Source organism: Octopus bimaculoides, chromosome 4 (genome assembly GCF_001194135.2).
Source record: "Octopus bimaculoides isolate UCB-OBI-ISO-001 chromosome 4, ASM119413v2, whole genome shotgun sequence".
Taxonomy (NCBI): Eukaryota; Metazoa; Mollusca; class Cephalopoda; order Octopoda; family Octopodidae; genus Octopus; species Octopus bimaculoides.
The window spans coordinates 98296835-98307815 of NC_068984.1; the positions used below are offsets into that span (position 1 = coordinate 98296835).

Here is a 10981-nt window from a genome sequence, read left to right on the forward strand (position 1 = left end):
TGCTTAGTTGCTTGACTTGTAGGAAATAATAGCCAAGTTTCCTTGAAATCATACACTCACCTAAACATAAAATCTCACTGAATAGTAATAAAGTCCTAGATATATTATATTTGACAAAGACGGGATTGTCATGGTTGGAATGTCTTATCAGTGCTAGCCTGTGGCTAAACAACAACAGTAACAGAAGACAATAGGGGAGCTTCTATTTTCTCACTTAACTGGCCTGAAATAGCAACCAAATCTCCTTAAAGTTACACTTTAATGTCTTAAAAAATAATGAAGGAAGGACACATTTAATAATGTAGCCATAGATATACTGTCAGAAAAGAAAACACAGGATGGTTAGAGTTGTAATGTCTTTAACCATAGGCATACTGGATCAGGGTTGACTTTGGATTAAACAACAGTAGTTTTGTGTGTGTGTCTCTTTATCATTTCACTTTCAAAACCTTTAAGGAAAAGAATTATCAGTGTTCAAGCCTATTCCTGTCTCCAATCCTTTCCTGGGAGGTTAGCTTTTGACAAAAAAGAGGATATAGCATCACAAAATGTGGAGGACAACTGGTTCCTATGGAATAACCTGTTGAGGGCTACTGACCAGAAATGTGGCTGGTGCAAAGTTCCCTCTCAACCTAAGGTAAAGTGGTGGAGGAACAACGTAGTTGACAGGGTCATTAGGGAAAAGAAACATGGAAGGACTGGAAAAGTGATGGTAGCAGTGAACAGGAGACAGGTTTTCTTAGCCAGAGGGGAAGCAGATAAGAAAACAATTGCCAATGTTCTGCATTGTGAGGGCCAGAGAATTAAAGTGTTTCATATTGCAAGACGGTGTTGTCATAAGAGAGAAATGTGTCCGCATACATGATGGCTCACTTGCATTTAATAAGGCTGCAAAGAGAGAAAATTGGAGATGCTGCTATGAAAGGTTGCTAAATGAAGAGAATGAATGGAAGAAAGAGAGTCTGCCAAATGTCAACCCAACAGAGGGACCAGCTATTTGAATTGACAGTACCTTGGTAGAAAAAGCAATTAAGGGTATGGAGACGGAAACTCCTCAGCCCATCAGGAATCACTGCTGAGATGCTTAAAATATCTGGCTATTGTCTAGTCACCCATATAGTCAGCTAGATGATACATGAAGGAGTCATGCCTGATGACTGGTGTAGCAGCACCATAGTCAACTGCTACAAAGGTAAAGGTGACGCATTAGATAGGAATAATTACAGAGGTATCAAATTGTTGGCTCAGGTGATGAAAGTCATGGAGAGGGTCATAGCCCAACTAATTAGGGAAAGAGTTAGTTTAGATGAGATGTAGTTTGGGTTTGTGCCAGGGAGAAGCACCATTGATATATTTCTGGTAAGACAGCTGCAGGAGAAATTCCTAGTCAAAGATAAACCTCTGTACTTGGCTTTTGTTGACATGGAGAAAGCCTTTGACAGGGTCCCCCAATCTCTTATCTGGTGGTCAATGCAGAAACTAAGGATAGATGAGTGGTTGGTGAGAGCTGTATGAGCCATATACAGGGATGCTGTCAGTGGTGGGGGTTGACAACGATTTTAGTGAAGAATTCTGGGTAGAAGTGGGGGTTCTTCCACCCCCTCTTATTCATTATAGTCCTCCAGGCAATAACAAAGGAATTCAAGACAGGATGCCCCTGGGAGCTCCTCTATGCTGATGACCTTACTCTAATAGCTGGGTCACTACCAGAATTACAAAAGACGTTTCAGGTGTGGAAGCAAGGTCTAGAATCAAAGGGCCTTAGAGTCAATCTAGCAAAAACCAAAGTCTTAGTAAGTAGGAAGACAAACAAATCCCAAATCTCTTCAGGTAGATGGCCCTGCTCGATCTGTTGAAAAAGTGTAGGTAGAAACTCCATATGATGTACCTGGTGTAAGTTATGGACACATAAGTGGTGCAGCAATATCAAAGCGAAGTTAACTGGGAAGATAGTTTTTGTGTGTGGCAGATGCACAGGGGGCAGTAAACACTGAAGATGTGCAGAAAACAGATTCCATCACATGCCAGGGGAAAAAACTAGAAGTAGTTGATACTTTCTGTTACCTAGGTGACCAAGTCAGTTTCAGAGGTGGATGCTCTGAGAGCGTAGCTGCTAGAATAAGAATAGCCTGGGTAAAGTTCAGAGAGCTCCTACCTCTGCTGGTAACAAAGGCCTCTCACTCAGAATGAAAGGTAGACTGTATGATGCATGTGTGTGAACAGCCATGATACATGCCAATGAAATATGGGCTGTAACTGCTGAGGACATGCGTAGGAGATTGTAGCCATGGCTGATGCCAGTGTTGCATAACTGGCCCATTTAAAAGTGCCCTTCAATCATCGTGCAATATGCTGTGCTTGAGAAGACCTATTGAGTCAAGTCAAATTGTAGTCGTGGCTGATGCCAATGCCACCTGACTAGCACTTGTGCCAGTGGCATGTATAGAGCACCATTCAAGTGTGGTCAATGCCAGTGCCACGCCTGACTGGCTCTCATGTCGGTGACACATAAAAAGCATCCACTATACTTATGGAGTAGTTGGCATTAGGAAAGGCATCCAGCTGTAGAAACCTTGCCAGATCAGATTGGAGCCTGGTGCAGCCTCTTGACTTGCTATTCCTCAAGCAAGCCGTCCAAACCATGCCAGCACAGAAAGCAGGCATTAAATGATGATGAGGATGATTAATTATGGACAAATAACCTATTATTTATTTCGGGTTAAATAATCTTATCAACCTGTTGTGACATTCTAGCTATAACCTTTAATTTTTTTACCTAGATGTAGAGTATTTAAGAAAATGTTGATTTAAAAGTAAGGAGGAAGAGTGGATGGTAGAATTCATAAAACAGTGGTAGATAAATTCTTGTGACGGAACTGGTAGATTGTTAGCTATAATGTTTTGTGGTATTCAGTTATGGTAGAATTAATAGCACATCAGACAAAATGTCTTGTAGTATTTAAGTATGTACTTTTACATTCTGAGTTCAAAACTTGCTGTTGTCAACTTTGATAAGGTTAATAAAATAATATACTGGTCATATACTGAGATCATTTTAATCAACTATTTTTGTACCAAAGAACTGCCAATGTTAGAAATCACTATTATTTTATGTTAAATGTTGTAGATGTTTATTTATGATATTTCTTAATAATCATGGGGTTTAATTCTTTTTGGAAACATTGAATGAAGGTTTAATAAATTATTCTTTTCAATATGTCCACTAAATTTTTCTTACCATTGTTCATGTATCACTATCATTATGATAGGGTTACGTACTTGCGTTGAATATGGTTATCAAGTATCTGAAGAACCTTTTGAAGTTGCAGGCTCTACCAGCAACCCATTTTCTTTTGCCCCATTTAAAGGTCGTATGAATAAATTAAAACAAGTAAGTTGATATTTCCTTCACTATGTTGAAATGATGTTCTTGAACTAGCTAATCTCATAATATCTAAAATCATATTGTTTACTTGAAGTTATCTTATCGAACCAAACCTCTATATCTGCAAATGAGTAGAACCGACTAATTGTTTTGGGTGCCCATGTAGTTACAAGCAAACATAAACACAGCTTTGGCTCTCCCACCCTTGGGCCAGCAGGAACTCCAGCATGCGACTGCTGGAGGAAAAGAGGGTTGCACCAACACTATTTTTGTATTAATTTTTGAAACTGAGCAAACTAAACAATGTGAAATGAAGTACCTTCCTCAAGAATACAACATACTGCTTGGTCCAGGAATCAAATCCATGACCTTGCAGTTGTGAGTCTAACACCCTAATCATTATTCTTCACACCATGCTGTCTTAGTAAAATAAATAAATCATAGAAATATATAGATTCTGATAAGTCAGTTTGTATTGCCTATGTTTTGTATTGTACAGAACCACCAATATTACTCTAGAGTGATTTGACAATGTTAGAAAGTCATTTCAATGAGATGATTTCATCATATCCTCTGTGTGTTGCATATGCTTTCTGCAAAATTATCATGTTCAACATAGCCAGCACTCCATTTCTGGATTAATTCAGAAATGCTAGTTATGTAGGTATACAAATGAAGTAGATCATTCAAGATTGTTATAGAAACAATTTACACATCCCTGTCTACACGAATGGAAAGTATATAAAAGAACATAGAAAAAGATTCAACTGATAATTATCCAAACTGAGTGTCTCCTGAACTCAAGTTAACCAATAATATTGCAGAATATCTTATAAAACACCAGTGGATGTAGTAAGAAATTATTCAGAAACACACAGGAGATGGGTGATGTATCACATTCTGATCAGACAATACTCTACAGATAATTTTAAAATCCCTTACAATTTCAAGTCTCTGATTATAATCAGTAAATTACTACAACTTGTATAAATTACCCAAGTTACCAATGTTCCAATTGAATATTCACATTCCAAGGAAACTTGTGGTGGTCTGTGTCAATAAAAGGTATAGTTGTTTCACTCTGCTATACTCATCTTACTTCAGTGAATTTTGATCCAGTATGAGAAACCAGTGTAACTATGGCTGTTGTTATTTCTACTTACATGTTTTTGTCAAGCCTTTTATTCCTATTTTTCCCTTTCTACAGCTACCTCGATTATTTGATGGATGTCAATTCTACTTTCATGGAGCTTTCAACTCACCTGTACCAACCAAAGAAGAGCTGATGGATTTAGTTAAGCAAGGAGGTGGTCATGTGTTGTCTCGAGAACCAAGACTTCATACACTTGATGAGCTTAATTTGACTGTTCCGTATCATGCTGTTAACTGTGATAACAACATTAGCCAATGTGGACTGTTTATTGTATACGCTGAGAAAACTAATGATCTCACCTTTCACCAACACCCTAAACTATGTACTGTCTCAGTGTCTTGCCTTATGGAGAGTATAGCAACCTTCTTTCTGTGTAAACTACATGGAATTATACCTCAGCTTTAATGGACTCATCATCACAACTTTCTACTGTATTGAGGTTATACATGATGTTTGTCTTATGAGCTAAAGTTTTTCTGTTGAGCTGTTGAAGTTATCTGCAATCATTTTTTTTAATGAACAAAATCTATCTTCCAATATTTTTTTAATAAACAAAATCTATCTTCCAATATTTTTTTAATAAACAAAATCTATCTTCCAATATTTTTTCAGCTAAACTGAAGCTACTCTACAATATTTTTTTACTGAACTGAGTTTACTTTCCAATATTTTTCTAACAAACTGAGGATATCCCACAGTATTTTCCGACTGAACTGTGGCTTTCCTTTAATATTTTTTTATTGATCTGAGACTACACTATAATATTTTTCTATTAAACGGATGCCATCCACTCTTATATTTTTTTGTATTTATTGAAGTCAAGAGGCAGAAACACAACAAGGTCCATATTCTTTGTTAATTATAGATTGAAGGTTTATAAGTGATAACTGGATGAAGATTCTGTTAAATTGTTCTATGTTATTTATCTTGATTACTAAACTTTTTTTTTCATCTGAAGGAGAGAGCAGGGCTCACAATCCCTTTAGGTCCTCACAAACTAAAATATAGGGATAACTTTGTTAGGTATGTAATAAAACCAAAGGTATTGCATTAAGTGCTTTACAATAAATTGTTCCTCCCACTATCTTGTAAGTTCAAATCCTACCAAGATCAGTGTTTTGCCTTTCATTAGTGGTAAAGTGATAAAGTAACTATCAGTGCTGTACTATCAACATATCACTCCCAATTAGTTGTGATGTAATATTTTGAATGAGACAATTGAAGTTTGAAATTGTCTGTAACTGTGCAAAGATAGCTGAAATCTGAACTAATCCTTACAGTTGTGAATTTTGTAAAATTATTTTACACTATTGTGATATTATAGTTTTTGTTTTAATATATACCAATGTATTATGTTTTGTTTGTTGTAATATTTACTGTTTTTCATACTAGAGAATGTGTTGTTTTTATATATATATATAATAATATTGACCATTTGTTTTAATATACTGGAGAACGTGTTATGTGACTTTTTATGCAGTAATATTAACTATTTGTAGTTTAATATAATGTCTGTTATCTTGATTATTTCCGCAGTAAATTACTGTCATTCAATAGTTCAGTTAATGTGGCATATTTAATGTAGTCAGCATCACGTACTTAATTAGAAATTATATGGTCAAGAAAAGGCAATGTTTGCTATTATATCTCAGCAAAAATAGGAGACAACTGTGGACATTATTTACATTTGACGGATATTTGTCCTCATCTTGTTTGTTGTTGACAAATATCTGTCAAATGTAAATAATGTACATAATTCCTCATCTCTTAAATATAGAACTGAACTGTGGACATGTTTTCACCTTATTGGACCCGTTTCAACAAAGCATACATTTCATTATATTTTAACTTCAGTGACTTGTTTTTTAAAATATGTTTCCACTCATATTTGCATTACTTGTATAGTGTTGTATATAGACTTAATTGCTTTCTCATGACTCTGGCAGGGAAGGTAAACTGCTTCACAGAAGAAGTCTAATAAAACAGTTGTCTCCCATACTTACCACAATAATGAAAATAGTGTCATTAAGTTAATGTTGCCTTTTCTTTGACACGTAATTATTTCTAATCAGATTTTTTTTTTTTCTGATGCTTTGAACATTAATTATGTTAACATTAACTTGACTATTGTTTTTTTCATGCAGATGATATGTCTGAGTAGCTATTCTTGTGATTTATTTTGTTATAATCTTGTTAATTAGGAAGGTGGATCGGCCCAATTGCCAGAGCATTGTATAAAATTGACCCTAATGCCCAACATAACTCCTGCCATTAAATTGATGGCTTTGTGTCTATGTAAGAAAATATAATTCATTCAGCTCTCAGTTAAAATGATGACACCAGAATATTAAAAGTACATTGACTCCAGCTGGATTTGAACTCAGAATGTGAAAGAACATAACAAAATATTACATTTTGACAAACAGTTACCAAATCTACCTTTTCTACTCAATATATATAATAATAATAATAATAATAATGATTTCAAATTTTGGCACAAGGCCAGCAATTTCGAGGGTGGTGTAAGTCGATTACATCAATAGACGAATTGTTACTAAGCATTTTGCCCAGCATGCTTATGATTCTGTCAGCTCTCCACCCTAATAGTTATAATAATAATGACAATTTCTAATACTGGCACAAGGCCATAGTTTATGGGTCATGGGTTATCTATAAATATGAAACAAAGGATGTCTGTGTGTGTAATAGGTATGAATTTCTACAGTTTTTAACCAATTTTCACCAAACATTATATACACATTACTTAAGTGCTACAGCTGGTCATGCACTATAATATTTTGCCCAGAGCTCCCACATAATGCAACAAACCAAATGTGAAAAAAAGTATTCACATTTCTCACTCTATTGAAAACCGTTGTGTAATATTGCTTCACTTTTATTTTCTCACTATTGTTTATGTGTTTGCATGTTCAATGCATGCAAGATAGTAAAGGATATTTCAAACTATGACGATGATGTTACATATATGAGTGTGTATATGTCTTTGAATGTATGAGTGTGTATGTCTGTATGTATGTGTGTTCCCATGTTAGGTACGCTATTAAACACACAAACATCTACACATACATATACACATGATGACTGACATGCGTGAATGTATGTCTAGGTGTCTCTCTTACTATATGCCTGTGTCTGTATGTGAGAGTGTATGTGGGCATATCATCACATTTTGTATATGAATGTGTCAGCAAGTGTGTTTGTGTTTGCACACCTGTTACGTTATCAAACACACACACACATCTACACCAACTCTTGACAAAAAACAATTACATGGAAGGTTCAAGTTATATAAAAATACACATCTACCATTCCATTAACAGTTCATAATTATCACAGCAGTTGCAAGGTTGCAAAGTATTTACAATTTGCTTATATTTAGTTACCTTACACTCCATACATACAACTGCTTACAAAAATAGAAATTAATGAATTTTTTTTCTATATACATAATTTTTTGTTTAAAATATTGAAAAAAAATATGCCACTATAGGAAAAATGTAATCTCTCCAGAAACACCTATAAAACAAGGAGAAGTGCAGAAAACTGAAGGTGAGAGTCTCAAGAGAGAAGGGAGATGAGACTTTGTCAAGATCAGCAAAAGCATGGTACAGCACATCAGATGGAGTCTCAAGGGAGAAGGGAGATGACACTTTCCCAAGATCAGCAAAGGCATGCTGCAGTACTTAATGTTGAATCATTAAAACAATTTAGCATGCCAGATAGAATAGTCCTCCGAAACAGACCGTGTACAAATTCGTTCTTCACAACACCCGGAGCTGTTTTCAGATATGATCCATCCCATTCTTATAAAAATGATAATTCTGTCCAAATTGGTGTGCTAAACTCAAATTGTCGTTTATGCACAGCTTTAACATTTACTCCACAAATGTTTTGTTGTCAATGCTGCACTTTCTTGTATCACCTGTTTTAACATGAATATAATATATATAAGCTGAACATTAGAAGCATCAGTTGTGGTGTGCAAGAGAGACGATTGCGCTGGTATGGACATGTGGTGAGAATGGATGAGGATAGCTGCGTGAAAAAGTGCCACACCCTAACAGTTGAGGGAACTCGTGGAAGATGTAGGCCCAGGAAGACCTGGGCTGAGGTGGTGAGGCAAGACCTTCGTACATTGGGCCTCACCGAGGCGATGACTACTGACCGAGACCTTTGGAAATGTGCTGTGCATGAGAAGACCCGGCAAGCCAAGTAAGATCGTTGCCAGTGCCCCTGGACTGGTTCTTGTGCGGGTGGCACATGAGATGCACCATTTTGAGCGTGGCCGTTGCCAGTACCGCCTGACTGGCTCCCGTAGGATTTTCGAGTGAGATCGTTGCCAGTGCCCCTGGACTGGCTTGTGCGGGTGGCCGTTTTCGTGCGGGTGACACGTAAAAGCACCCACTACACTCTCTGAGTGGTTGGCGTTAGGAAGGGTATCCAGCTGTAGAAACTCTGCCAAATTAGACTGGAGCCTGGTGTTGCCATCCGGTTTCACCAGTCCTCAGTCAAATCGTCCAACCCATGCTAGCATGGAAAGCGGACGTTAAACAATGATGATGATATAGATACATCCAAACTATGCTGTTTTAATCCCAAGCAACGCCGAGTACCTCTGCTAGTAGATTAACTACAACAACTCGAATACTTCACAGATATCTTATTTCATTCACTTTGGAAGGATTAAATGCAAAATCAGGTGATAGAACAATAATAATTTCTAATTTATGCATTTGATCAGCAGTTTTGAGGGGAAAGGGTTTAGCTGATACCATTGACAGGTGCTACCGCTAGTAATAATGTTGCATTTAGTGGATTATTCAGTTTATAGGCCTGAGCGATAAAAATGAAGAGACACAGTTGTGGCTGTATGGTAAGAAGCTTGCTTCCTAGCCACATGGTTCCGGGTTCAGTCTCACTGTGTGGTACCTTGGGCAAGTGTCTTCTACTATAGCCTCGGGCTGACCAAAACCTTGTCAGTGGATTTGGTAGATGGAAACTGAAAGAATCCCATCGTATCATCATCATCATCATTTAACGTCCATTGTCTATGCTAGCATGGGTTCCTATCGCCAACCACTCCGAGAGTGTATTGGGTGCTTTTATGTTCCACTGGTGTGGGTGTCATTTGTGTGACACCAGTATCTTCCATGACTACAATTTTATTTGGCTTGATGGGTTTTCTCAAACATGACATAATGTCACAAGTCTCAGTCATTGCCTCTGTGAGGTCCAATGCTTGAAAGGAGCTTTTCATAAAGCCCAATGCTTGAAAGGTGCCAGTTACATGACACCAGCATCAGCCATGTCTATGATTTCACTTGACTTGACAGGTCTTCTCAGATACAGCATATCACCAAAGGTCTCGGTCACTAGTCATTGCCTTAGAGGCCCAAAGTTCAAAGATCATGCTTCACCACCTCATCTCATATCTTCCTGGGTCTACTTCTATCACAGGTTCTCTCCAGTTAGAGATCAGCACTTTACACAGCTGTTCTCATCCATATGCATCACATGATCATACTAATGCAGTCGTCTCTCTTGCACACCACATCTGATGCCTCTTATACCCAACTTTTCTCTCAAGATGCTTACATTCTGTTGAACAGGCACAGACATTGCACATCCAGCAAAGCATAGTGGCTTCATTTCTTTCAGGCCTACACATGTCTTCAGCTGTCACAGCCCATGTTTCACTGTCACGCAGCATAGCTGTTCGCACACAGGCATCATGCAATCTACATTTCACTCTGAGAGAGGCCCTTTGTTGCCAGCAGAAGTAGGAGCTTTCTGAACTTTGCCCAGCCTATTCTTATTCTCACAGCTACCCTCTCAGAGCATCCACCACCAACTTGGTCATTTAGATAACAGAAGCTATCTACTACTTCTAGCTTAACCCACTGGTAGTTGATGGTATGTATTTGTGTTCCCCCCCCCCCATCATTGCTTGACAACTGGTGTTGATGTGATTATGTCCCTATAACTTAGTGGTTCAGTAAAGTGGCCGATAGAATAAGTACTAAGCTTAAAAATAAGTCCTAGGGTTGAACTTGTTCGACAAAAACACTTCACGGTGGTGATCCAGCATGACTGCAGTCAAGTAATTGAAACAAGTAAAAGAATAACTGATTAAACACATCATCATCATCATCATCATCGTTTAACGTCCGCTTTCCATGCTAGCATGGGTTGGACGATTTGACTGAGGACTGGTGAAACCGGATGGCAACACCAGGCTCCAGTCTGATTTGGCAGAGTTTCTACAGCTGGATGCCCTTCCTAACGCCAACCACTCAGAGAGTGTAGTGGGTGCTTTTACATGTCACCCGCACGAAAACGGCCACGCTCGAAATGGTGTCTTTTATGTGCCACCCGCACAAGCCAGTCCAGGGGCACTGGCAACAATCTCGCTCGAAAATCCT

The 10981-nt window shown here is 37.8% G+C and overlaps 1 protein-coding gene across 1 annotated transcript in view; it reads left to right on the forward strand.

The window, feature by feature from the left end:
- Positions 1-6579, forward strand: part of LOC106878491 (BRCA1-associated RING domain protein 1) — an 86342-nt gene extending 79763 nt beyond the window's left edge. Inside the window, exons 8-9 of the mRNA XM_052967305.1 lie at positions 3270-3391; positions 4593-6579. Coding sequence (XP_052823265.1) covers positions 3270-3391; positions 4593-4943 — 473 coding nt within the window. The 3' untranslated portion in view covers positions 4944-6579. The remainder of the gene's footprint in view (positions 1-3269; positions 3392-4592) is intronic.
- Positions 6580-10981: the final 4402 nt, after the last annotated feature.